The sequence below is a fragment of the Lonchura striata genome, chromosome 3 (assembly GCF_050655825.1).
Source record: "Lonchura striata isolate lonStrDom1 chromosome 3, ASM5065582v1, whole genome shotgun sequence".
Taxonomy (NCBI): Eukaryota; Metazoa; Chordata; class Aves; order Passeriformes; family Estrildidae; genus Lonchura; species Lonchura striata.
Genome location: NC_140705.1, coordinates 73,633,367 through 73,659,964, shown reverse-complemented (window position 1 = coordinate 73,659,964; position 26,598 = coordinate 73,633,367). Strand labels below are relative to the sequence as shown.

The window sequence follows — 26,598 nt, the reverse complement described above, 5'->3', positions numbered from 1 at the left end:
GGGAGTCAGCAGCTGCTGGACTTTTGCGATTGCTTTCACGGTGCACTGAATACCAGGACGGCATGTGCACGTTAAAACAACGAGCTGGGCAAGAGCAGGAAGGGAGCACGGCCATCAAAGAGCATCTGGCATCTTGCCCTGGAAAGAGCACTGTTTTTGGAGTGTGCAGTAAAATCGTGTTTCTGGACAAAGGCGGCATAAGTGCGCTGCGCTCCTAAGCTATCTCCCTGCGAGACACACTGCCAAAGCTTTTCGCTATGATGCAGTCTAGTGCAGACGCACACTAGGGCTCTCCGGAGCTGTCCGAAGCCAAGCGCCGGTGGCCGGCGTCTTTCGGCTGAAGCAGCGCTTCGGAGCGTACGGCTGTTGTGTGCGCGAAGCAGCCGCTTTATCTGCTGCGGGAGCCGGACAGAGCGGTAGCTTGTACGAGGGCGAAGAACGAAGCCGCAGAGCACCGGGCTTCTGCGCGCACCCTAAGGACTGCTAGAGGACCGTGGTGGCCGCTCGCCTGCCCCTTCAATTCCATTCTAGCATCCTTATGGAAGGTGTTCCAGGACAATTTTCCTGAGTTTTGAATTCGTCCTGATGCAGCCCCTCCTGGGAAACTCGTGCTCGTCCTCTGAGGCTCCGAGTGCAGAGACCTCGATGGCAACTGCAGAAATGAAGGGCTGCGTTGAGTTGTCGAGAAGCAAGAACATAGCCAGCGCCTTGTGTTTGGGAGTCAGCAGCTGCTGGACTTTTGCGATTGCTTTCACGGTGCACTGAATACCAGGACGGCATGTGCACGTTAAAACAACGAGCTGGGCAAGAGCAGGAAGGGAGCACGGCCATCAAAGAGCATCTGGCATCTTGCCCTGGAAAGAGCACTGCTTTTGGAGTGTGCAGTAAAATCGTGTTTCTGTACAAGGGAGGCATAAGTGCGCTGCGCTCCTAAGCTATCTCCCTGCGAGACACACTGCCAAAGTTTTTCGTTATCATGCAGTCTAGTGCAGACGCACACTAGGGCTCTCCGGAGCTGTCCGAAGCCAAGCGCCGGTGGCCGGCGTCTTTCGGCTGAAGCAGCGCTTCGGAGCGTACGGCTGTTGTGTGCGCGAAGCAGCCGCTTCTCCTGCTCCGGGAGCCGGACAGAGCGGTAGCTTGTACGAGGGCGAAGAACGAAGCCGCAGAGCACCGGGCTTCTGCGCGCACCCTAAGGACTGCTAGAGGACCGTGGTGGCCGCTCGCCTGCCTCTTCAATTCCCTTCTAGCATCCCTATGGAAGGTGTTCCAGGACAATTTTCCTGAGTTTTGAATTCGTCCTGATGCAGCCCCTCCTGGGAAACTCGTGCTCGTCCTCTGAGGCTCCGAGTGCAGAGACCTCGATGGCAACTGCAGAAATGAAGGGCTGCGTTGAGTTGTCGAGAAGCAAGAACATAGCCAGCGCCTTGTGTTTGGGAGTCAGCAGCTGCTGGACTTTTGCGATTGCTTTCACGGTGCACTGAATACCAGGACGGCATGTGCACGTTAAAACAACGAGCTGGGCAAGAGCAGGAAGGGAGCACGGCCATCAAAGAGCATCTGGCATCTTGCCCTGGAAAGAGCACTGTTTTTGGAGTGTGCAGTAAAATCGTGTTTCTGGACAAAGGCGGCATAAGTGCGCTGCGCTCCTAAGCTATCTCCCTGCGAGACACACTGCCAAAGCTTTTCGCTATGATGCAGTCTAGTGCAGACGCACACTACGGCTCTCCGGAGCTGTCCGAAGCCAAGCGCCGGTGGCCGGCGTCTTTCGGCTGAAGCAGCGCTTCGGAGCGTACGGCTGTTGTGTGCGCGAAGCAGCCGCTTCTCCTGCTCCGGGAGCCGGACAGAGCGGTAGCTTGTACGAGGGCGAAGAACGAAGCCGCAGAGCACCGGGCTTCTGCGCGCACCCTAAGGACTGCTAGAGGACCGTGGTGGCCGCTCGCCTGCCCCTTCAATTCCATTCTAGCATCGCTATGGAAGATGTTCCAGGACAATTTTCCTGAGTTTTGAATTCGTCCTGATGCAGCCCCTCCTGGGAAACTCGTACTCGTCCTCTGAGTCTCCGAGTGCAGAGACCTCGATGGCAACTGCAGAAATGAAGGGCTGCGTTGAGTTGTCGAGAAGCAAGAACATAGCCAGCGCCTTGTGTTTGGGAGTCAGCAGCTGCTGGACTTTTGCGATTGCTTTCACGGTGCACTGAATACCAGGACGGCATGTGCACGTTAAAACAACGAGCTGGGCAAGAGCAGGAAGGGAGCACGGCCATCAAAGAGCATCTGGCATCTTGCCCTGGAAAGAGCACTGTTTTTGGAGTGTGCAGTAAAATCGTGTTTCTGGACAAAGGCGGCATAAGTGCGCTGCGCTCCTAAGCTATCTCCCTGCGAGACACACTGCCAAAGCTTTTCGCTATGATGCAGTCTAGTGCAGACGCACACTACGGCTCTCCGGAGCTGTCCGAAGCCAAACGCCGGTGGCCGGCGTCTTTCGGCTGAAGCAGCGCTTCGGAGCGTACGGCTGTTGTGTGCGCGAAGCAGCCGCTTCTCCTGCTCCGGGAGCCGGACAGAGCGGTAGCTTGTACGAGGGCGAAGAACGAAGCCGCAGAGCACCGGGCTTCTGCGCGCACCCTAAGGACTGCTAGAGGACCGTGGTGGCCGCTCGCCTGCCCCTTCAATTCCATTCTAGCATCCTTATGGAAGATGTTCCAGGACAATTTTCCTGAGTTTTGAATTCGTCCTGATGCAGCCCCTCCTGGGAAACTCCTGCTCCTCCTCTGAGTCTCCGAGTGCAGAGACCTCGATGGCAACTGCAGAAATGAAGGGCTGCGTTGAGTTGTCGAGAAGCAAGAACATAGCCAGCGCCTTGTGTTTGGGAGTCAGCAGCTGCTGGACTTTTGCGATTGCCTTCACTGTGCACTGAATACCAGGACGGCATGTGCACGTTAAAACAACGAGCTGGGCAAGAGTAATCGAAAGATCACGGCCGTCAGAAAGCAGCTTATATATTGCCCTGGAAAGAGCACTGTTTTTGGAGTGTGCAGATAATCCGTGTTTCTGGACAAAGGCGGCATAAGTGCGCTGCGCTCTTCAGCTATCTCCCTGCGAGACATACTGGCAAAGCTTTTCGCTATGATGCAGTCTAGTGCAGACGCAAACTACGGCTCTCCGCTGCTGTTCCGGGGGAAGTGCCGCTCCCCGGCGTCTTTCGCTCGAAGCTCCGCTGTTGTGTGCGCGAAGCAGCCGTTTCTCTTGCTCCGGGAGCCGGAGAGAGCGTTGTCGTGTACGAGGGCGAGGAACGAAGCCGCAGAGCACCGGACTTGTGTGCACAGCCTACGGGCTGCTAGAGGATGGTGGCTGCAGCTCCCTAACCCATCAATTCACAGCTGGCGTGCTCTATGGAAGGTGTTCTAGGACAATTTTCCTGGGTTTTGAATTCGTGCTGATGCAGGCCCTTCTGGGAAATTCGTTCTCAGTCTGGCTGCTCCCTCTGAGCACAGATAAAGCTCCTGGAAAATAGAAAGGTATCTGCTATCAGCAGTAGACAGACATGGCAAGCTCATGAAGTAAAATTCATATATTAACAGGGAAATGTCCTCAAAACAGGAAAAGATGGAGTTACGATTTTGGGTTTGATCACAGAGTGGCCCACTGGAGAGACTGGCCTGCTTGCAAAAGTTGGATGAGTAGTCAGATTGCAGCTTTGAACACTCAAAAGATACTCAGAAATGGGCAGTGGATTCAGATACAGCATCAAATGGGTTTATGTTTTTCTACCAGTACTGTGTGCAGAATAAATGTGAAATAAATTCAGATCACCCCCATTACAGAGGAGAAAATAAATTAGTTTCCCCCACTGTGCATCTCATATCAAGATCACTTTGAGAACTGATAACTTCAAAGCTGAGAATGCAGCTGTTTGTAAACAGTTTCAGGCCCAGTTTGCTCAGTGTGTATTTCACATCATCTCAGTTTTTCACACAACATACACGTTCATACTACTTTAGGTAAATACTCCATCCAATCCCCTCCTGAAATTTTGTAACTCTTTTGGTTCCCTCATAAATTACACAGAAAATAACAGAAATTAAAAAAAAAAAAAATCTGTTGTAAGTATTTGGCTATTGAAACACAGAGCAACCAGAAGATTTACACAATCCTCCAGATGTAATCTTGGTATGAAGATCATGGTAGTTTTATCCATGACAGAGCAGAATACAAAGAAATTGTGTCATGTGTAAGAGAAACCCATAAGCATTTAAACTGGTCATTGCCTAGCTTACTTCTTCTCCCATTACAGAGAAGGCTTTTCGCGGCTAAAATAGTATCTCCAAATAATCCAGATTCTTTCAGAGCATTTCTGCATCAGTTTACTGGTCCTCTTGTGATGATTCCACTCCTCCCATGTTGAGGGTTGGGACTGGATGATCTTTAAGGTCCCTTCCAACACATAACATTCTATTATTCTGGGATTCCATGTTGCTGAACTGTGGAGCTCTCCACAGTCATGGTTTCCTTTAGGATGGAAACTGAAGAGTGATGGAGTGGACAGGAAAAAGGAAACAATACCCCTCAGAAGGAAGGACAGGAAATCTGAAGTTGGTTTTGGAAGAGAAAATATAAAAAATCTGAGAATCTAAACACTATATTTTGACAGTATCAAATGAAAATTATCTTGACTGCAGACTCAGAGATCTTTGGCTCTGTCTACATTCTTAAACTTCTACATACATTTGAAGTCTAAAAAGAATGAATCCTGCAAGACTGAGTTTTCAAATTGCAAGAGGGAGCCTTGAAGCTGTCCAGATTCTGAAAAAGAATTGCTCGAGACCTTACTTGCTGCACCTTTAACATTGTCATCCCCAGAGCTATTCAGATAGTGTTCCAAAGCTGTGACTCAGAAAATGAGGCCTCCAGGGAGTTTTTCTCACCTAGTAAAAGCAGCCAAAATCCAGGTTTAGCACCAGAGCAGGCTTCTATTATAAGAGTGTTAGTGTAATGATGGATCCCTCTGAGACACTCTAGGATGACATCTGTGATGATAAGAGCTCTCCCCAGTCAGTTTTCCTCTGTCTCTGTTCAGTGACCCTCAGAGAAACAACATGAAATCTGACAAACACATTCCAGGAACATTACTTATGGTACATTTTAGTGACTTCAGCTACAAATATTTCCTCCTGTTTTTCTCATTGTTGTAATCGTTGCATGACAAAATAGCTCTCAGTATTCACTATCACAATTGATTTAACCTATTTGTTTTATACAAGTCAACCTATCTGCTTCTAATTTCATTTTGCTTTCAAAACAAGTTTATAGAATAGGCTAAGATGTTTTTTTTGTAATTTATAACAACTCCAGACAACCCATCTAGACTTCTATGTGTGGAAATCCAGAGCTTCCCTCTGGCTGCCCTGGAAGGTCTGGGACCCTGGCAGGGGGTCAGGAATCCCTCTGTACAGAGCCCCCAGAGACACTGTCTGTGATCTCTGTCCATGGAAAAGAGTTTTCAATCTTACAGGATGAATTACAAGCTCTGAGTGTTTGATATAAGTAATAATTAAGTGTGGCATGGGTGCAAAAGTAAAATTTTAGGATTCTAGATTAGGGGTCAAAGGGGACAAGATGGAGGAAATTGGGTGTGTCTTGTCCTTTTTCTTCTTCTTCATGCCCTCCAGGTTTCACTGTAGTGTTGGCATTTTTCTATTGGTTTAGGCTGGGCACACGCTGTTCAACGTAGGTGACAGATATTGGCACGTTATTGTAAATACAGCGCAGGTAGTTTCTGGTATATAATGTTTGTAACATCCCACTGAGGGCAGAGCTCCACACGCTGCCCTGCAGGACAGACCTGCGGCAGGGCAGCAGAACATGTTAGAGATAAGCAAGAATAAACAATCTTGAAAACAGCACAGATGAATTATGATTGCTTCTTCTTTGGCAACGGGGCAGAAAGACAGAGACTTTCTACAATCTCGGATTCATCAATACCACACATTCTGACACGATGGATCTCAATCACTTGTAGCTATAATAAGATAAAATCTCTGAAGGAACCTTTGTCATGAGAGCATTGTGGCAGGCCAAACTGCATAGATGGAGGGGCTTCAGAGCAATACTTGGCAGAAAAAAAATCAGTGTATTGGAGACTTACAACTGTTCAGTTCAGTATAATAGGACTGAGTCCAAAAGAAAAAGGGGGTGCATTAATGATTTTGGAATTGGAAGGGGGGGGTCTGATTTCAGCTCATTTAATTTGTCAGGATTTCTGATTCTTTAATGGCAAGCTTTTCAGAATGGCAGATATAGCTTTTAAATGCATTTAAAAGCATTAAAATGCAGTGGAATGGAAGCACATTTTCTGAAGGGTACAATTTCTGCCAAAAGCAGAGAGAAGAAGCTATGTCATTTTTACCAGATGATAGCTTTCTAAAGCTACCAAATTATCTTTGCAGCTACAAAAGTAACTCTATTCTCTTCCCTTCAGGGATTTGAAATATTAAGAGCCAGTTTAGTTGTCTTTTATTCCCCTGATTCTGTCTTTTCTAGCTTTTGTACTTTCCTTATTACTCTGCATGTCTCTGAGCACACTTTTTTCTGTACCATTTTCCCAGCTACTGAGTGCAAAACTTTGTAAGAAATCCCTAAAACTTTTATCCTGGGTAAACTAAATTACAGATTTAAGAGCAAAACAAAACCATATCTCAAGAGTTCTTTATCTTTACCAGAAGCATTTCAGGACAGTGTCCAAAATTCATAATGCAATTAAGATACTGTCTTCCGGCATTGGTGCAGTTGAGACTAATCCTCTTCAATGCTTTGACTCAATGATCAATATTTCTAATGGCTATCTTTATTGAAAACTTGGGGCTCCTTCTATCTGGACATGGATTCCTATCAGACAGTTTAAAGCCTTGGATTAACCTTCAAGCAATCAAAGCATTAACTCTTTTTGATTGTGAAAAGCTAACTTCCCCAGACATGAGTAAGTATATGGCTCTTGGAAGAGAGAAAAGTTTGGGCAAGGTTCACAATCAGTAACAAGCTGCAGTGATCGTAACTCCAGGAGAGCCTTGCTCCCCATTCACATACTGCCTTTGGCCTGGCCAGACTGAAGCTGTTTGCATGTTCTTGTTTTGGTCTGAAACAAAAAGACATGAAGAGACCAACTGTGGAGAGCAAGAGCTTGTAGGAAATTGCATGTTTTAATTTCCTGTACCAGTATTCTGCAATTCAAAATGTTGATTGTTTATGTGCCTACATTTTCAAACGTAAATTAAATACATCAGTTGTGCCTGGAACTAGCTGACACAACTGAGACGTACCATTTATTTTCCTTAAATAAACCAAGCTTATTTTCCTCATTTTTTCTTTAAGTTTTTATATGGTCCTATATTGTATATTGTAAAAAAATGACATGATAAATGGATGCCTCTCCAGGGTGTTCCACTGCAAAGAATGCATCTGCCATTTGGTCATGAAAGAAGAAACAGCTTTTTGTTTCTTCACAAGCCAGATGCAAAAACATTGGATATTGAAACTGCAAATAGAGTAGGGACAAATGGTAGATATTTAGAGGTTGTGCTTTTCTCCTTTGAGGGAAGATTTTTTATTAAATTCTGAAATTTAAACTGAACATAAAAGTCTTTGAAGTACAGACACTGAGGCTGTCATTAAGTGAATCTCATTAGAGTTAAGGAGAGATTCCCTGCAATGCAAGCCCTTGGAATAACATTTTACCACTTCAGTCTGAAGCACAGACCTGTTTACATAAGCGAGTTGATCAGAAATAGTTTCTGGCCAAACAAATGTTCAAGAAGATTAATGGTGAACACATGTTGTATTTTGTTATCTAAAACAACACCCAAATTCTCAACTGAAATCTAGGTTATGTGATGACATAGAGTGTTGGTTAAGGGTATTTCCTGCTTTTGGAGTGTTAACTCTGTCCATTTTTATTGCCTTTTGGAGAATGCAGTTGGGCTCTTTGTAGAAGAATTTCACTCAATTACTATGGAAGGGATGAATTTTCTTTCCTGCTGTAGGGTAAAGACGTGTAGGCCTGAGAGGTGCCCCAAGTATGTACGTAGAGATCACAGAATTCTTTTATCCACAAGGACAACAATGAGATTACTAGCAAAAGCAGCTCCTCCCTCAATTCAAGCTATTCTATAGTGTTAGGATACCAGCGGAGCTTATGGCACAGCAAGAGGTTTGGTATTACCCTGGTTCACCAGAAATCACAGTTATGTGCTGCTGGTTCTAGGCGGTTGACTCCATTCTGCTTAATTGGTCTACAGCCTGGAGGCCTTATTAGAGCTCCCAGTGTTACTGAATAATTAAATAGAACTGATGTAGAAACAGTCCATGATGTACAACAGACCAGGCATATTTACCTTGGTATTAAAGAGAAACTCAAGCCATTAAATCAATGAAGCTAAAGGAAGTTGAAACTAGCCATTAATATGGAACTGGACATCAGATGGATATCCTGGTAGACAACAAGTTGAACATATAGAGATGTGCTTTTGCAGCAAAGGTGGCTGCTGCTGCTGTGTAAGGGAAGGGCATGGCCAGTAACTTAAAGGAGGTGGTTCCTCACTCAGCCTGGTGAGGCCACCTGGAGTGCTGGGCCCAGTGCTGGGCTCCTCACTACAGGAGGGATGTGAGCATGTGAGTATACCTCAGCCAGTCCAGGGAAGCAGCACAAAAATCACAAATGGATTGGAGCATCTGACATAGTAGGAAAGGCTGAGGGCTGGGATTGTTTGACTTTGGTAAGAGTAGGAGTAGAGGGAATTCTTAATAGCATGGATGGAGACCTGATATAGTGGGTGTAAAGAAAATAGAGCCAGACTCTTCTCAGTGGTATCCAGTGGAAGGACAAGAGGCAATGAGCACAAACTGAAATGCAAGAGATTTTGTTTGAACACCAGAAAGCTATTTTTTTTTTAACTGAAAAATGATTCAGGATTTTCATAGGTTGCCCTGTGAGGTTGTGAGTCTCTGTCCTTGAAGATATTCAAACCCAGTTGAGTATTGTCCTGAGCAACCTGTTGCAGTTGAGCCTGCTTTGACCAGGGGGGTTAGATTACATAAACTCTAGAGATTTCTTTTCATCCTAACCATTCTGTAATTCTGCAATTACAGACTTAGCCATGCAAGTGAGTGTGATACACTGGGGATTCATTGTCCACGTCTCAGCTGCACTCAATACAGACAGCTGAGCATTCCAACTCCTATGCGAGTGAATATCACCTACAAATTTACTCCTCAGTGTGTCTCTGGCAGCTGCTTTCTACCTTACAGTTCTGTGTCCTATCTGTCAGAAGGAGAATCATGAAAATGCAAAAGCAAGAGCTAGAAGAGTGCTGGAACTCAAAATGTCTCTCAGACATTTTTAGAGGTTCCAGGCCTTGGTCAGGAGTATTTTAGACCTTGGCAGGCAGCTGGAAACAGCTGTGATTTTGAGTTTGAGCCATGGAATGAGTTACCAACTTTGAAGGTGGAACAAGCAGTCACAAAGGGTTAGATAGTACAGTAAAAGTAGTTACAAAACAGAGGGAAAATTTTTTTAGTATTGTACAGGGGGGTTTTAGCACCTGTACAAGGGGGTTTTTATTTTGCACATGGTTCTAAGTTCCAAGAAGTTCTAAGATGGAGGAAAGTGGGCTGATCCTGTTCTTCTTCCTTCTTCTTCCTTGCCTCCATGTTCTTGGTGATGTTGGCACTCACAGATTGGTTTAGAGTAGAAAAGCACTTTGTAATATAGGTAGTAGGTATTGGGGGAAAAGTATAAACATGTAATACATAATGTATCATATAAAAGATAGCAGCAGTCCTGGGCTGGGGGAGAGAAGAAGAAGACAGCAGACAGAGAGGATGTCAGGGTGTGTGTGTCTCTCTGCCTGGGCTGCTGACCAAACAGCCGCAACCCGAGAAGACAATCTTTTAGATAACTCACAAGAAACTGCCTTGAGGCCGAACAACAAGAGGCTGCGGGGCTTTTCTTTGGAAGCACGGGTTGGAGGAGAGACTTTACCGGCACACGAGACCCCAGACCAAACCTGGGGTTCCCACAGAAGAGGTTCTAGGATATGTACCCACATAACACAGACTGCAGCAGATTGTCCTACCTGGCATAAGAATGACCAAATACATCATTGTTGCTGGATCTATGGACCAAAGTCACATTTTCAATTCAGCACGTCAAAAACTCTGCCTGCACTGGTTCTGTCCATGACTGCATTACCTATTTCAGGTTACAGAGCTGCCAGCATTAGTGTTGCCTTTCTATTATGTATTGTTTCTCTTCAATGAAAACTGAAGAAATACTAGCCTTTGGCCCACACCAGCAACTTCAAACAACCTTGTCACACACCAGTTGGTGGCCATCTCCCTTTTTTAGAGGGTAAACCAAAGTCAAAATATAATCCATGGCCTCCAGCTCATGGCTATGGGAGTTTCAAGGAGTGACAGCTGAATGTCACTCCCACAGGTTGCAGCTCTGTGCAAAAAAAGCCAACAGTGGGAATTGGGATGACAAAGGCTAAACCTGCTTTTGTCAGAGCAGCATAGGAAATGTATGGTATAGTGGAAAAAGAACCCAGGGGTGCCTGTTGCTGTATCTGATCTCCACTTTACATTTTGTTCAACAAGATGTCCATCCCTTGCCAACTAAGTTCTAAATGATTCATTTTGTTGCTGGATAGTCATATTTTGTGGGTAGCCACTAGTCAGTTTGAGTTATTCACTTCTACAAAATACTTCCTCTAGAAGGCACTGTAAATAGAATTAATTTTTAAATAGTTTGAGTTTTTTGAAAGCCATGAGCAATGGTTATTAATATTGGCACAGAACAAGTCACATACTGATGATTCAAGGGATAGAAACTGGAACATTTTGGACAGAACGGATGTTTTTATATTCACTTGCCTTATATCCAGACACTCTGGTGGTATAAGTGTTAATTATACCCAAGACAGCAAAGTGAGGAAGTCAGGTTCTAATACGTGTGGTAAAATAAATCTTTAGATGAAGCAAACCTTGTATATTCAAATAATTTCGTTTCCATTTCTCAGTTACAACATGCAATTTTGTCATGCATCTCTTCTGCATGACAGAGGAGGAGGAAGGAGTTTGTCTCATTGAAGGCAGTGGAAAGTGTGCTTGATATAGCATGCACAAATATGGACATGAAGTTGTGAGGCTGCACTGCTCACTGCCCTTACAGATGCAAAGAAGCATGCACTCAGATTCCCGAACAACCTACAGTGATGTTTTCACTTGAAATTTTTTTGCATTGAAGCTCATTCTTGTGATAAAAAATGGTCACTCCCCAGCCAGTTAGCTAAACAAGCCAAGAAAACTGGCCACTTGGTGATTGCAGCCTAGTTACTGCGAGCACAACTGCGCATTGTTCCGCTTCCCTAAAAAAATAAATTAAAAAATCTCCAAGGCTTGCCACTGTTTGGAAAGAATCTATAATTTTTTTGCACATATCTAGACTGGTTTACTGCTTTTCAGTGTGACTTCTTGTTATGGTATCAGCCAGCTGGTAACAGCCAGTATGTACTTTTTGACTGCTGCTGACCAAGGCAGACTCTGAGAAATCTTCAAAAGCCAAAGAATTTGCCAGTAACTGAGTCACTTTAAGCAGCCTACCATGAATTTGTAGCATGCCATACAATCAATTTTTGAGTCACCATCTGAAAACAGCCTTGATGAATAAGTACTTGACAAGAAAATGGATCTGAAATTTCCAGCTGGTCTTATGCCAGGATTCTGCCATGCTCCCTTTGTCTCCAAAGTCAAGACACTTGAAGGGATCTCAGTATAAATGACTATTAAATATATCCTAATATCGTGTTCAATAAGGGGCTGCACAAGGGCTTTGACAATGCCACCTTCTGTGGAGACACACAGAATCTGATGCAACAAGACACACAAACACACACACACACAGACACACACACACACACACACACACACACACACACACACATTGCCAGGGACTGCATAGAAATGAGGAATTGCTTGGGTGTCCGGAGTCATGAGGGTAATACCCACCTCTCTCTTGTTGCAGTCTGACCAAGGACAACATGCCTAAAACACTCGCAGATCTTAAGGGAAAGAGAAATTATTGGTGTTTAATTCACCACTAGGTGTCACGACGTCTTCATTTTTAACCAGACTACTGAGTTTTTCTATGCCTACCAGAAAGAAAAAAGCTTAAGATGAAGGCAGGAAGCCAGTGTATTAGCCAGATACCTAGGCCCGCTCCAATCTAAATTCTTTTAGTAAAGTCAGGTTAGTAGATAGCACATTCAAAAGAAATAAAAATAGAGAAATCAGCCCCATCCCTTTTGCAGATTACTTCTATAATTACTTCTATACTTCACTACACCATAGTGAAACACCAAGAATGTTATGAATACAGATGATTGTAAAGTTCAGCATGCTTAATACATCACGGGATTCCTTTTTATATTTGTTTGTATTACCCTGCCAGGAATGAGCCCCAGATGCAGTAGAATGACAGGTAGATGAAAGTGAAAAAGGTTTTCCCACACTTACAATATGATTCTTAGAAGAGCTGATTATTTGAAAGTCCATCTGTGTTGTTACTGACAAATACTGTAATTTTTTGTGGCTTTGTTGACCAATAAATATACAGACACAAATCTATGTACATATTTTAATATACATTCATGGGAAAAACATGGGTCAGGAAGAGTTAATGCAACTACCCCTCCCATTGCCACGTACATTTCCTATGCTGCCATGCTCTCCAGGGATGTTTCACCACTTCCTGATCTGCTGGCTTTTCTATTGAAAAAGCTAGTTTCATGTTCTCCATTGAGCTGAGACTTTTATCTCCTTCCTTGCAAGTAGACAAATTCTCTTCAGGGTAAGGTTGGAACATATTGGATTTTCAAGTGTGTGTACTTGAGGCAGCCAGGAAAGGGGTGAGGAGCTCTCTCTCTCTCTCTCTCTCTCCCTCTCTCTCCACAGTTTCCACAATACCCTTCTAAACGGGATAAAAAAGAGTTGTGGCCTTGTCAGGAGAAGGACAAACAAATGGTTCATGAGTGCTTTGCCCCTTCTCTCTACATATTACATATCACATTTAATGCACAAGGGTCTGGGGTAGACATGAACCCACCAGCCCAGGAAGAGGCAGGAGACCTGATCCATCAGCCTAGATGCTTCTGGGCACTTTTAGGAATTTGGCAAGAAGAGTGGACTGAAGCAGCTGCCCAGTATGGGCAGATGTTTTTTCCTCTGACCCCTTGTAGAGTACACATTTACTGGATGATGTACAGCTTGTTCTCCGAGCCAAAGGAAAAATCCAAACATTGCTGGCTGCAGTCAGATTTTTTTTGACCTCTTAAGTAGCTTAACATGGTACTGGCCTTCTTTCCCATTTTAGGTCTTTCCCTTCCTAAACAGCAGAAGGGATTTAATGATACAGCTTCTCAGGTACCTACATAATGCCCTGAGCTGGATTTGTGATAATTGTCTTTATATTTTGTTCACTTTTTGAGACATCCTAGAGAAACAGGAAAATACAGAAGGGAACCTCACAAGTGACTTTTTCTCTTCTAGGTGCAAAGGGTGTTTTTATTGCAATGTGCTATGAGTTTCCATCTTCCTGTTCTTTAAGTTAGGAAATTGAGAATCAGCATTTGCACGAGAATTTAAGACTTTACAGTTTCCTGCATCCTTCAAAGTAAAGTCGCTGGGTGGTCTTGGCACTGAGCTCTCATATGGAGCCAGTAAAGGTGACTTTTAGAAGTGCAGAAACCAAGAGATCTGATTCACATTAAAAATATGTAATTAATCTACTCCATAAATTAAGATTGATTCATATTCCATATTTTGTGTGGAAGCAACACGAAAGACTTCACCACTTAGGATTCAGTGGGCATTTTGGATATTTGTTTAAAAGGGAGGCTGTTCCACTTTTTACTTTTCTTTTCATAGTTGTCTCTTAATTTAATAACATTGCCTTAATATTTCCTTTGCTATTACAGAAATTCATATAAAATTTTCTTACTATTTTTCCAGTTCATTTGCCTTGGGCTTTTGACAATATCTTCTGTCTGTCTGCTTCACTTTTGTAAAATTGGAAAGTGTTATAATAAAATCACAGAAAAGCAGGGGAATTCAACAGCAGGTGCTGGGACTAAGAATATTTTCCACCCATTCTCTAAATTAATGGAGTGTATTTCAAACTGCCATAGTCTTTAATCTATAGATTTAGTTCATTAATCACCATTCTTAACAAATACAGGGCAAACTGAATGTCATTATTAATTAATTAATTTATTTATTGCACCTGATAGGAAATGGGAATATAATGCCTCAATTTATTTTCTGACCCCTCATTTTCAGGTCCTGAAACAAAGCCCATGCCTCCTAGACTGAAGAACCTGCCATTTCTGCTCTTTTTCCCGTTTCCCGGAATAGGAAGAAGTTTCCCATCCACATCTGTCTGTGAGTGACACTCACTTGCGAGATGTTTCCCTCTCCTGCACCAAGGGCAAAGGTCTGGTGGCTTGTTGGGCTTTGAAAGTTGTGGGCAGTTCCTTTTAATATGTCCTTGTGCCCCACACCCAAAGCACCGTCTCTCTGCATTAGGGTTGCTCTTTGTATAATTTGCAAGAGCTTCCCTAATACGTTTTTCAATTTGATCCCCCAAGTGTTCCTCCATGATGGAAGCAACATGTTGTGGTGTCCCCACCTTGCTGCACGCCTCGATCATGTCTGCCAAAGTGGCCTGGTGCGGCATCATGCTGATGATCCGTCTGCACTCCGGATTGCCATTGGAGAACACGAGGCTTTTGATCAGGTGTGGTTTTGCTCCCTCCTCGCTCACCTGCCGCTCCACCACCTGAGAAAGACGATCCACGAATGAAGAAAACGGCTCTGCAGGACCTTGTTTGATCTCGGTGTAGATTGTGTCCTGGACCCCCGCTGGAGCAATTTGAAGAATCGCCCTCCGTGCTGCCTCTTTGATGTCGCTGAGCACGTGACGCGGGAGCCTCACCGCTTGTTGAGTTGGATCGTCCTCAGGAGGATCACCAGCAAGCTGCGCCATGGTGAGGTTCGCATTCGGCCCGCCCTGGTATCTGGCTCTCAGCTCCTCCAGGGATCTCCTCCATGCCTTCTGCCACACGAGAGCTTGGGTGTCTGTAAGAACTGATGTCGCAAGATATTTAAGATCATACGGTGTTAAATCATACATTCCAAAAATACTTTTTAACATTTGCTTGAAATATGGTGATGACAACCCATTGTCCCGAATGGCCTTAGCTAAATCTTTGATTGCTCCACGGTCCAGGCGTTCCCATCTCGGGTTTTGGCCCTGAGCGTCATAGTTCACTGGCATCATTATATTTCCCGAGCCCTGCAATAAACCTTTCTCTTTCTCCAACTCTGCTCGAATGTCCTGCCAGTCCACTTTTGCGCTCTGCAAAGCTGTAAATTCAGTGGGTACTTGCCTGTAGAGTGGAGTCATCTGTTGTGGCTGCAGTTCTGGTGCAGCAGCACTCACCGATACCAATGGCGTCTGCAGCATCTGCGAAGATGAAGGCTGGAAGCCTCTGGAGAAAAGTGAAGCATCTGCTGTGGAGGAGAACACACGACTGCCTTGCATTATTTGGAAAATTTTTGGAAGATGAACCAACAGTTCTGGCTGTGACTCCAAGGCTGTGCTTAAATATCGTAAAAGAAATTCAACAACCCCCTTTGATATTAAAATTGACTCTCCCTGCCCCGAAAGTTTGGCAGACCTTGATTTTGGAATTGTCCAAGCTGGGACACCCTCCGAAGCGGTGATGCGTATCGTTTCCTCCCGTTGCTGCGCCTCAGCAGAAGTGTCCTGAGTCCCGCACTGTTCCGGTGTCAGTGGAGGTTCCTGCTGCCGTGCAGATGTGACTTTTTTCACCCTGGATTTTTTTCTTATAAGAAACTGGAAAAAAGTCCTGCAATGTTACAGTCCCACCACTGGGTGGCGCAGTGCCTCGACCGGACAAGTTCTGCGAAGCCTGTTGCAATGTTGTGGTTCCGCCGCTAGATGGCGCTGCCGCCTGACCAGCTGAGGTCGGAACCGCACTCTGCTCTTCAATCTGCACTTCTGACAAACATTTTAACACCTCTTCTGTCAACTGATTTACATTTGCAAATCCCGCACTAATTCCCGATAAACCTTTGAGCATTTCTCCTAACAACTGATTCACGTTTGCAATCCCTGCAGTTGATGAAACTGACTCTTGTTGTAACAACTGTTCTAATTCGGTCATGTCAGAAGCAGACAGGGATTGGCCGTGGGCTTGGGCCGTCTGTTGCCATGGGAACGATGATGGAACCGTGCCCTGAGGAATGTTTACCTCCTGGCCACGCCCCATCCCTGCCTGCGTCATCTCAGGGGAGTGAACGCTCCTGCTCCGACCCTGGCTATGCTTTGGCCTCGCTCCGCCCCGCACCGCCTCCGAATCAGAGCCACTGCCGTCCCCCCCAAGGCTGACGCAGTCACCTTCCTGTTCCCATTCCAACCCTGATGTTTCCGTCTCACTTTGCCCGTCTCCTGGCTCCATGCCAGCACCCACAGCCTGCGCGCGCCGCCTCCGCCCCCTGTGTGCCCGTCCCGCGCGTTCGAAATGTGTGAGAAATCCCCTCCACCCGTGGCTGTCGGGTTTTGCTCGACCTTCGCGCGCATGCCCGCCGCCTGAGCTGCAGCGAGGAACGCCTCCCGCTGTCCCTCTGCCGCTTCCTCAGCAGCCCTGGCTGCCGCGGTCAGGGAGCTAAGTTCCCACGCCCTTTGGGCGGCCGCTTCTGCGGCCTCACGGATTCTCGACATTGAACGCGTCACCGGGCGCTCCGAGCGTACCACCGTCGCACTCGCACCCCCCGCTTTCGCCCCGATCCGTCCCGCCCCCGCCGCTCTCGCCGGCCGCGCCTTCTGCGCGGGCTGTTTTGAACTCCCAGCCTGCGCAGATGTGGAGGCGCTTTCCTCTCCCTCCTCCCCCTGCTCTGCACTCACGTTCGCACCTTCCCCCACCGGAGCTGCTGCCGCCGCCGCCGCCCCCCCCCCACCGTGGGTTTGGACTTGGGCAATGCCTTCCTCCCACTGAGGGTCGCGGCTGTGCCTGGCTCGCCCGCCTCCGTCTGGGGAATTTCTGCGTCGGAGGAGCTTAGGGACTCTTGGGAAACTGAGGAACAGTGAGAACCCGGGGACACGGGACGCGATGGGGTATCATCTCCCTGATTTTCCACAGAAAGCAATCCTGCCTTTCCTGTGTCTGTGGTGAGAGGATCTGTCCCAAGCTGCTGGCCGGACTGTCCCCCCTCCTGTTTGTCACCAGGAGCCGTAGCTGCCTGGCTTGAGCTGCCGCGTTGTGAGAGTGACTCTAAAACTGTTCTTGCTGAAGATAAAAGTTTTGCGGCAAGCTTATTATTTTTTATAGCCTGATAATATAATTGCTTGTTAATTTCCTGCCAAAAATTTGGCTCATACAATAAATCTGGATCTGAGTGTGGGAAGTTACACCGCACCCATAATAATAAATCTTTCAACTCCTTTTGAGCAATCTCTACCGGATGGGCAGAGATGATGCCCTGGAAAGCAGATACTATTTCTTTTTCCTCTTGGGAGAATTCCCCCCCCCATGTTCTTAATTTTGACCGTTCTCACCAAAAGCTGTGTCGGCTCGAGGTCAGTCCGGAGATGGCACTGATCACCGTCCAGCAGGTCACAGGTGAGAGATCCCAGGCGCGCTTCTGGGTCGTCTCCTCCCTGGAAAGTCCCCGAGACGAGTTGTTTCGGTGAAGGTCAGGTTCTTATCTCGAGCTGTCCGCTCCCTCTCGTCTTGGAATTTGCGGCGAGTGTGTGCTCTGCTCTTCTCTCTTTTTTTTTTTTTTTTTTTTTTCTCCGCTGATGCAGGTTGGAGGTTGTTTGATGTTTCTTTTTGGTCTTCTTGCTGGTGCCCACCCACAGGGACGCCAGTTGTGAGAACCCCGGGTTTGGCTGGGGTTCTCGTGTGGTGGTAGAGCTTCTCCTCCAACCCGTGTTCCCAAAGGAAAACTCCGCAGTCTCTTCTTGTTCGGTCTCAAGATGTTTTATTGCTAGTTATCTAACAGATTAAGTTCTCGGGCTGCGGCCCTTTGGTCAGCGGCCCAGGCAGAGAGGCACACACTCCTGACACCCTGACTGTCCGGTGTCTTCTTCTCCTCTCTCCCCGCCCAGGGCTGCTGCTATCTTTTATAAGATATATTACGTATAACATGTTTACAATTATTCCCCAATACCTATTACCTACGTTACCAAGTGTTTTTCTATTCTAAACCAATCTGTGAGTGCCAACATCACCAAGAACATGGAGGTAAGGAAGAAGAAAGAAGAAGGGTGGGTTCAGCCCACTTTCCTCCATCTTAGAACTTCTGACCCCCATGTACAAAGTAAAAACCCCCCTGTACATGCACTAAAACCCCCCTGTACACTACCAAAAGATATTTCCCTCTACTTTGTGACTACATTTACTATACTATCTAGCACTTTGTGACTGCTTGTTCCACCTTCAAAGTTGGTAATTCATTCCATGGTTCAAACTCGAAATCACAGCTAAATCCAGCTGCCTGCTGGGGTCCAGACTGCGTCTGACCACGGCCTGGAACCTCTAAAAATGTTTGAGAAACATTCTGAGTTCCCACAATTTCTATAGCTGTATGCTCCTTCTCTTCCAAATCTCTTCTAGCTATGTCTTCTCTTGTGCGGATGGGTTGTTTCTGGTTCAGTAAATACTTGTTGACTTGCATAAGGACAAATTATTTTGGAGCATTTTTGCCCTACAGGAAGTAATGCCTATCTAGTGAGAATAGAATGGAAACACCCTCAGGATATCCAGATGCTTTGCTTTAGCCAATTATATGTGAACATCAAGTGTCATCTGAACAAAAGAGGTACATAATTTTTTCAAGAATTTCACATAAACTAGATTACACACTGAGGAGGAAATGTTAGAAATTTCCTAATGTTCCTACAGAAACATTATTAACACTACCAATTGTTTTGATCTCCAATACAAAATCCTACCAATGCCAGTTTGCAAATTGTACTCAAACTGTAGTAGAAGGCTGTCATGGGAATTACCAGAGACCTCAGATTAAACTCTTGAACAGCAGATCTAGGAGTTGATGAATCTTGCCAAATCAGAAGCTCTTCTGAGCATATGCAGAAACTTGGGTTTGGTGCCCAGGAGATCCCTTCTTGTCAAGGCTAGAGGATGTGAGTGCTTAACAGAGTCAGTTTTCCACACCTGGACTTGGCATCTAAACTCTATTTAAATCCCACTTCAGAACTAAGAAAGGACATTATATACTTGGTCTGCACTCTTCTCTTTTTTGCTGTTGGAAAACAGGGAAACTGTTTCACAGTGCTCCTCGAGATATACTGCTAGTACCCGCTTTAGGAAAGGTAGGGATTGTTACCTGTGAGCAGAGATCACACATCAGTGAAGGAAGGGGAGCTGTTCTAGGGACTATGAAGTACTTGTACACTGTGACAAAGGGGACAATGACAAGGACCTCAGACTTACATGGATCTGCTCTTATCTTCTTCTCACACATAACAACCTGAACTTGAGGAGTTGAACTTGAAGAGGAGTAGACAAACACCTAGAGGGCAAATAGAAGGTTTCCTTGTATCCTTAAAGATAGACCAGTGATGATTCTGAATGAGAATTTTGACTGCTTAGGAGCAAATTTGCTTTAAAGTAGGAGGTACACAAACATAGAAAGACCATTTTATAGACAGAAGTCCTTGAAAAGCTATACCTTAAAACAACAGACTGTAGGAGATGAGAAGCTGTAGTATTTTCATTAGACACAGAGGGATCTGAAATACTGTGAGATCAAATGACAAAGAGAGAAACATAAGAACATGGCATGGATAAACTGAGTGGAACAGCAGTCCCTGGAGACTTTGAGTAGGCAGCTGGACTGCTCTTATCTTGCAAACTTATTCAAGTGCTGATTGGAGATGTGTGCATCTCTTCATGAGATGCCTGCAAACTAGGACATCACTCTGGCTTGTAGAAATTTAATGAACAATATTCTCTTGTTGTTGTGTAATGGTTTTTGGCAGATGAACCAACATATAACCCATGGATATGGTTAATTACAATGACTCTGAAAAAATGAAAACTAGTCAGGATTGAATTGCTAGAACACTGCAATCTGTAACATGGTGAAATCAGAAAATGTCTTTAGGAAGCAAAAAAATGTTGCTAAGAGTTAACACCATCAGAAGGGATGTATTTCAGGGAGCTAAAATAAACCCACTGAAGTAGTTTGGTGACCCCAGCAGAAGGCAGTCGGGGCTATGTCTTGGTGGACCCACTTAACTGTGGAACATGTCACTCCATCAGCACAAGCATCTGTTTCAAAAGTGTATGTCATCAAAGAGGCTGCTGAGATGAAATTGCAACGATTAGCCAAACACATACGCCATAAAATATGCATTCAGAGCACAGAACTCAAACTGAAAAAAACCCCAAGTTGTCACTATTGCTCTATAATGTTCCTTAAATAGCAGCTGGGAAAATCAGTTGCATGCAAATCTTAATGAATGAAATCTAAACTTGCTATCTCCAAGTTTTTGAGTGAATGCCACTGATGGGTCATTTACCAATGATACTGTTCAGTTTATTGGCCTTTTTATTCCAGACTTGTGTGTATAAAGCAGTCATTTGTTGTTGGAGGGATGCCGCGGGAGACAAGACTCATGATATCATGATCATCAAGTCTCAGTTTATTGTAACAGATTACACAGTTTATATATGTTCGTTAATTAGCTCATACATATTGCAAAAGCCAAGCTCATGATTGGTTGCTATGTGACTTGTACTATTATCTTAAAAGTATCTTTGTGAATGATACTTGCCTGTCCAGCTGGCCTTGCAGTTTGAACAGCTTAGCACTTCTTTGTTCTTCTCTATCTATTTCTACATACCAAGCAGTTTCAATATCCTGCTTTCTGCACACCATCTTCTCTTCAGGGCCATGGGAACTTTGCAGCAGTCACGTAGCCCTCCCTATTTGGATTAATTTTACAGTATCATGTCCCTTGTTGTTCAACCATTCCTCTGTCAGGCTCTCTTCAATTTATGACAATGGCCTCATTTTCACAGCAAGTGTTCCCATATGCTTCTGCTGAAATGGTAGTTTTCAGAGTCTCTAAAACAAGCCTGATTTTCTGAGTGGTTAAAGATGGTTTTTAGTTGTGTAACTTTCAGGCATCCCATATCAGAGAGTTTAGGCTAAGTGGAGAAAGTTAGAGAAGATCTCAGGCAGTTACTAAGTCCTGCCAAACCCCAGGGGACAGCTTATTCATCACATTTTATATACTGAAAACTTTGTGTCTTTGCTATCTGGGAGTCACACAGCCAGTCACAAATCTTGTCAGGAATGAACACTGCAAGCAGCACAAAAAACAATGTGGGGGTTTTCTGTTTGGTTGGTTTGGGTTTTTTTAAGTCTCCAATCAGCTGGACTAAACATCCTGGGCAGCCCTAATGGGGACTGGTCTCCCTGATAACCACAGAAACTGCTGATACTCAAGCAGAGCACTGAGAAATAACCTGCTGAATGATAAATTGCTGACCAATGCAATCACTGAGCAACTGGTTCTTAATTAATATTTTGCCAGTCAATGTTAATTGATCAAGTTTTAGTACTACTTCACTTTGGACAGTCTTTTCTTGCTTTGATTTTATCTTTTGGCTTTGTAGAGCTGTCTTGTCATATTAATGAAAAGCTATTCAGGGCATTCAGGTGGTATTCACATTATTTGAGATTTCTATGGTAAGTGGCATAAATTTCAACCTGCTTCTTTTGTCCTTAACCAGGAATTTTTCTTTGCACTTTATCTTCCTTCTTTTGTCAAGGAGGGCAAGACAGATGTGCTGGTACCTGAGTTTTAGAAACAGTCATTTGACTGGCCTGACTAAGATCAACCTGTCACAGGCTAATGGACATCCATTTGGGAGTAGGTAGTGAAGATGAGATTTACTGTTTTCAGACTTTTTTGGGTAGCATGTTTTTGCCAGGTTGTCAAAGTTTTTGCATGCTGAGCTTACTGTAAAGGGACTAACTCCTATATAGCCTGAGAGCAATCACATTTTTAAAGTAACATCTCTGATTTATTGGGCATACATGTAGAGATGTCACTTTGGAGCTGGTGTCACAGTTCTGGGATATGAGCTCCTATTACTGCCAATTTGCTTCTAATTGGATAAACACCTTACTTACCTTACCTTCTCACACTGTTCTGTCACAGTCTGTAATGGTGAGTGCCTATCCATGGATACTCCTGGGCTGAGCAATAACAGCTCCAATAGGCCACCAAAATCCTGTACACACTATCCCAAATTTAATGGAACACGAGCTGAAACCTGGCAAGCTCTGTTTGATGTATTTGACAGATATCATGTGTTCTGTCCCTTAAAATGCATTGAATTGTACAATTCAATATATGGCTCTGATGCCATTGGGGGAAGCCAAAGGGAAAGGAAGTTACTCTTTTCACAGGAACACAAAGACTTTGTGATTTCACTCCCTTATGAAAATGAGGTCAAAGAGATAGTGTCAGTGAAGAAAGTGCAGAAGCTGTCTTGAATCCACTGGGTGAGCACCCACTGACAGCGATGATTCAAATCCCAAACATTTCACTATTTTCAGCAGACTGGGGTTCCTATAATCCCCTGACAATACTGTAATGGATGAATGCCCAGTTTTAAAATCCAGAGAACAACAGTATACAAGAAATGGGATGTATGGGAAGTACTACATGCCTTCCTTACAATTTACCTGCACTATCTTTATGATGATTAGGCAACATTTCCCTGAGGGCCAACTGGGTTGTATGAGGTAAATAATGTATTGAGCAGGGTGTTTTGGTTTTTTTTTTTTGTTCACCAGACATTGGCAGCAATAATTGAATCTGACATGTTTTACTAGACATTAGTCTCTGGTTCTCTGGCTCTGGCTCACAAATGTGTCGCCAAGAAGCTTTGCCATTCCTTTATAACTAATATTATTCAGAGTTATAATTTATTGGAGCTTCTGTGCTCTTCTTGTCTTGACTAGAATGAAATAAAATCCAGAAATGTCCATTTCTGTTTATTACCAAGAAAAATATTGTAATGTAGAGAGGTAGAGAGGACAAAATACCTAGAAATAACAGGAGGAAGTTTTAGGAAATTAAATTTATTTGAATAGCTTACACAGGAGTCTTTTTGAAAAGGTCATTTTAAAAAGAGGGGTCTCATATGCTTGAAAGGGCAGGACAAAGTGATGTTAATAATAATGAAACAGATTTGATTTTTGAATCTGTGCTTGAATGTATTTTGTGAGCAGTTAATTCCATTGACGGAGTGTGTCCACAGATTGAAAGGTGAGGGTTTATTGGAAACCTGTGTTTCTACAAAAATTGGTTCAACACTGATTAAAAAAATTATCTATGTACCCTGTCCTTTACCTTTACTTTCTCAGTGGAAATAGATTTAAAATTGAAAAAACTTGTCTTTTATCTAGTTTGCTATTAGTGTACTACTCTCATTTTTCTTTTGGTGGTAACATTAAAAAAATTTGTCATACCTTCTTAATCAATATTCCTAGTTGTAGGACTGCTTCTGAGATCACTCTCTGGTAATCAGGTGCATGATTCTAAAGCAGTTTTCAGTACAAGTTGTGCACATTGCTGTTCACATGATTCTGTCTATCCTTAATAAAACCTCCTTGTAGTCAATCTGGAATTGTTAACTTTTCCACATTGTGTAGAGGACTGACTAAAAGCATGGCACAAACAAGAGTTTTACTTCTATTTGTTCCAGGTCTTTTCAAGTATCATCAGAGACAATCACTAAAAGGCAGTTCTTTGAATCCAGGTTTGTCAGCATTTCAGTCAAAATGCTTTGATTATTGCAAACCCTTTGTCAGTCTCTCAATAAATGTTTTGAAGGCACACTCTTCAAAAAGCAAGAAGCTTTTTGCAAAGGGATGTGTATGTTTTTCTCCACATGTTCTCCAGTGCACTGCAGCCGGAAAAAAATACAGAGATTCAGGAAAAACATCAGAAAACATTTCAAAGCATCAAGTCATTTCAGCCTGGGATAAATGGCAAGTAAAAGCAGCAGAGTTTCTATGGCACATGTCTAGTATCAAGCTGGATTTTTTTTCCATCAGCCACAGCTAGAAGAATTACAGTACAGTGTAGTTCATCCTGTACATGATAATGGGTAGGCTAAGCAACCTTCTACAGTCCCTTTCTATATCTGTGAGTGTGCAATTGCAAGGACCAAGAATGTCTACACATTACAATTCAATCTTTTGAATTCAGCACTAGATTTGAAAATATTGCCATGTGACTCTAGGAAGTGGGGATCACTCAATCTCATAGACATTTCTATGTGTATTCAATGATTCCTCAACCAAACACTATGTATTGAAAAGAATTCTGTTAGCTCAGACAAAATATGATAGACATTGATCAGCCATTGTTATTATTCCAAAGACTTTGGATTAGACTCCTGGTCAATACTCAAACCAAATGTTATATACATAACTGTAAATTATAGAATAATTTTGCACATAAACAACACACCCAGCATACCATTAAAACCAGTTTTTGATAGGCCTAATTATGGAAAATTAGCAGAACATCTGTGAAGTCATATATCAGGACAAGAATTATGCTCAATAAAAGACTGCAGAGTAACATCTATAAATCTCCACCTAATATACTTTACATGAGCAAATATGAGGAGGGGAAACAAGGAACATACAGCTCTTCACCAGTGTTCTTGGTATTTTTAGTGGGTACCATGGTTAATACATGCCCTATCTGTTCTACAGCTTCTGAGGAAGAGATTAGCAAAAAGTTTGTGTCATACCTCAATACAATTCTAGAGAAAACTTACTGATGTTAATTGTGTGTGATGGACTAAATTTGGTGCAAAATCAAACTTTGGCTCTGTATCTGCACTAAAAATATAGCTGTAGAGGGAAAATAGGACATTTTTAACAACTTAGCATTTATTGGACTGAAGAGAGCTTGACAGAGGAATGGTTGTACAACAGGGGACATGATACTGTAAAATTAATCCACATAGGGAGGGCTACGTGACTGCTGCAAAGTTCGCATGACCCTGAAGAGTAGATGGTGTGCAGAAAGCAGGATATTGAAACTGCTTGGTATGTAGAAATAGATAGAGAACAAAGAAGTACTAAGCTGTTCTAACTGCAAGGCCAGCTGGACAGGCAAGTATCATTCACAAAGATACTTTTAAGATAATAGTACAAGTCACATAGCAACCAATCATGAGCTTGGCTTTTGCAATATGTATGAGCTAATTAACAAACATATATAAACTGTGTAATCTGTCACAATAAACTGAGACTTGATGATCATGATATCATGAGTCTTGTCTCCCGCGGCATCCCTCTAACATTGGACAAGGAAAGGTCTAAATAGTGCAGAATGGAAAAATGGTAAACATCTTTCACAAAAATAAGAATTACCCCTCCTTCATAGACCCAGATAGCTTGCATGTGTGTTACAAAAATGTGTAATGGAAACCTGGGAAACAAAAGTCTTTTCAGGCTGAGGATTCCAGCTGTTCGCAGACTGTGGAAGAGAAAACAGAGTTTATTCAATGTCTTCAGATGTTTCCAAACTTTCATAGTTCTAAAATTTAAAATCAGTTACCTAATCAATATTAAAGATCTGAGGGAAAATATGTTGACTATTGGATACAATTTAGGTGGTGAGGAATACAAAGGATTCAAACATTCTCAGGCAGAAAGATCTGGTGGCTTAGAGGCAGCAGCAGTTGAAAACAATGCTGGGAGACAGCTCATGTTGGAATGATACATGAATGTTCATTTCTCAGCTGCCCTGATGCAACCTCGTTGGCTTTACTTGGAATGTGGTGTAACGCAAGTGTAGTTTACCTACTAGGCCTGATCATCTGGAAATGAGGACAAATTCCAACTTCAGTGGTGCTAAGATGTAATTCTGTGTCTACAGGATTCACAGCTGACAAAATACCATCAACAATGTGTTTTACAAATTTGGCAACAAAATCATGTGCAGCCTGAGATTAAAACATATGGATTTTATGCTGTCCACTCAAACAGGCATTACGTTTGACATTTTACAGGCAGTAACTTGACATTTTCATATTACATCAGTAATACAAACTTGTTTTACTGAAAAAGCACACATGGAAGCAGTGAGGCCTCTTTTCATCTGACAAGTAAAGGTATTTTTGCCTGGTGTGCACAACATCCCATTGCCACATATCTGACTTAGATTTTCTGCCATGTCTGTGCTGAATATTGTTATCACTGTTCATCCCTCAAACATTTGGTTTTTGAAACACTCCATTTTATAGAAACAATTAAAGCAAATCCCTTTGCTAAATTATTCCCAAGTGCAGATGGTGGTCCATTAATAAAAGGGGCCTAAATATATCTCACATCAACCCCAACACACTAGGCTGCATTACAGGATAGAAAAAATTCTTTCCTCTCTGCCAGCTCACATGAA

The 26,598-nt window shown here is 43.6% G+C and overlaps 1 protein-coding gene and 1 long non-coding RNA gene across 3 annotated transcripts; both read right to left on the bottom strand.

Moving 5' to 3' along the window:
- Window positions 1-2,560: 2,560 nt before the first annotated feature.
- Window positions 2,561-17,686, bottom strand: LOC146767945 (uncharacterized). Its single transcript, XR_014953828.1, has 3 exons — window positions 17,035-17,686; window positions 12,057-12,109; window positions 2,561-3,499 (listed from the first exon to the last, which is right to left on the bottom strand). It is a non-coding gene; the product is annotated as an uncharacterized LOC146767945 (long non-coding RNA).
- Window positions 14,295-17,816, bottom strand: LOC146767944 (endogenous retrovirus group K member 6 Gag polyprotein-like). Of its 2 annotated transcripts, none has more exons than XM_085575462.1 (2): window positions 17,686-17,816; window positions 14,295-15,963 (listed from the first exon to the last, which is right to left on the bottom strand). In XM_085575462.1, the coding sequence occupies exon 2, from the start codon at window positions 15,646-15,648 to the stop codon at window positions 14,320-14,322; it is 1,329 nt and encodes a 442-aa protein (XP_085431588.1). In that variant the 5' UTR covers window positions 15,649-15,963; window positions 17,686-17,816; the 3' UTR covers window positions 14,295-14,319. The 2 variants fall into 2 exon arrangements, with proteins under 2 accessions (XP_085431588.1, XP_085431589.1); XM_085575463.1 differs by lacking the exon at window positions 17,686-17,816 and having other exon boundaries at window positions 14,295-14,883; window positions 15,040-16,890.
- Between the last annotated feature and the right edge of the window lie 8,782 nt (window positions 17,817-26,598).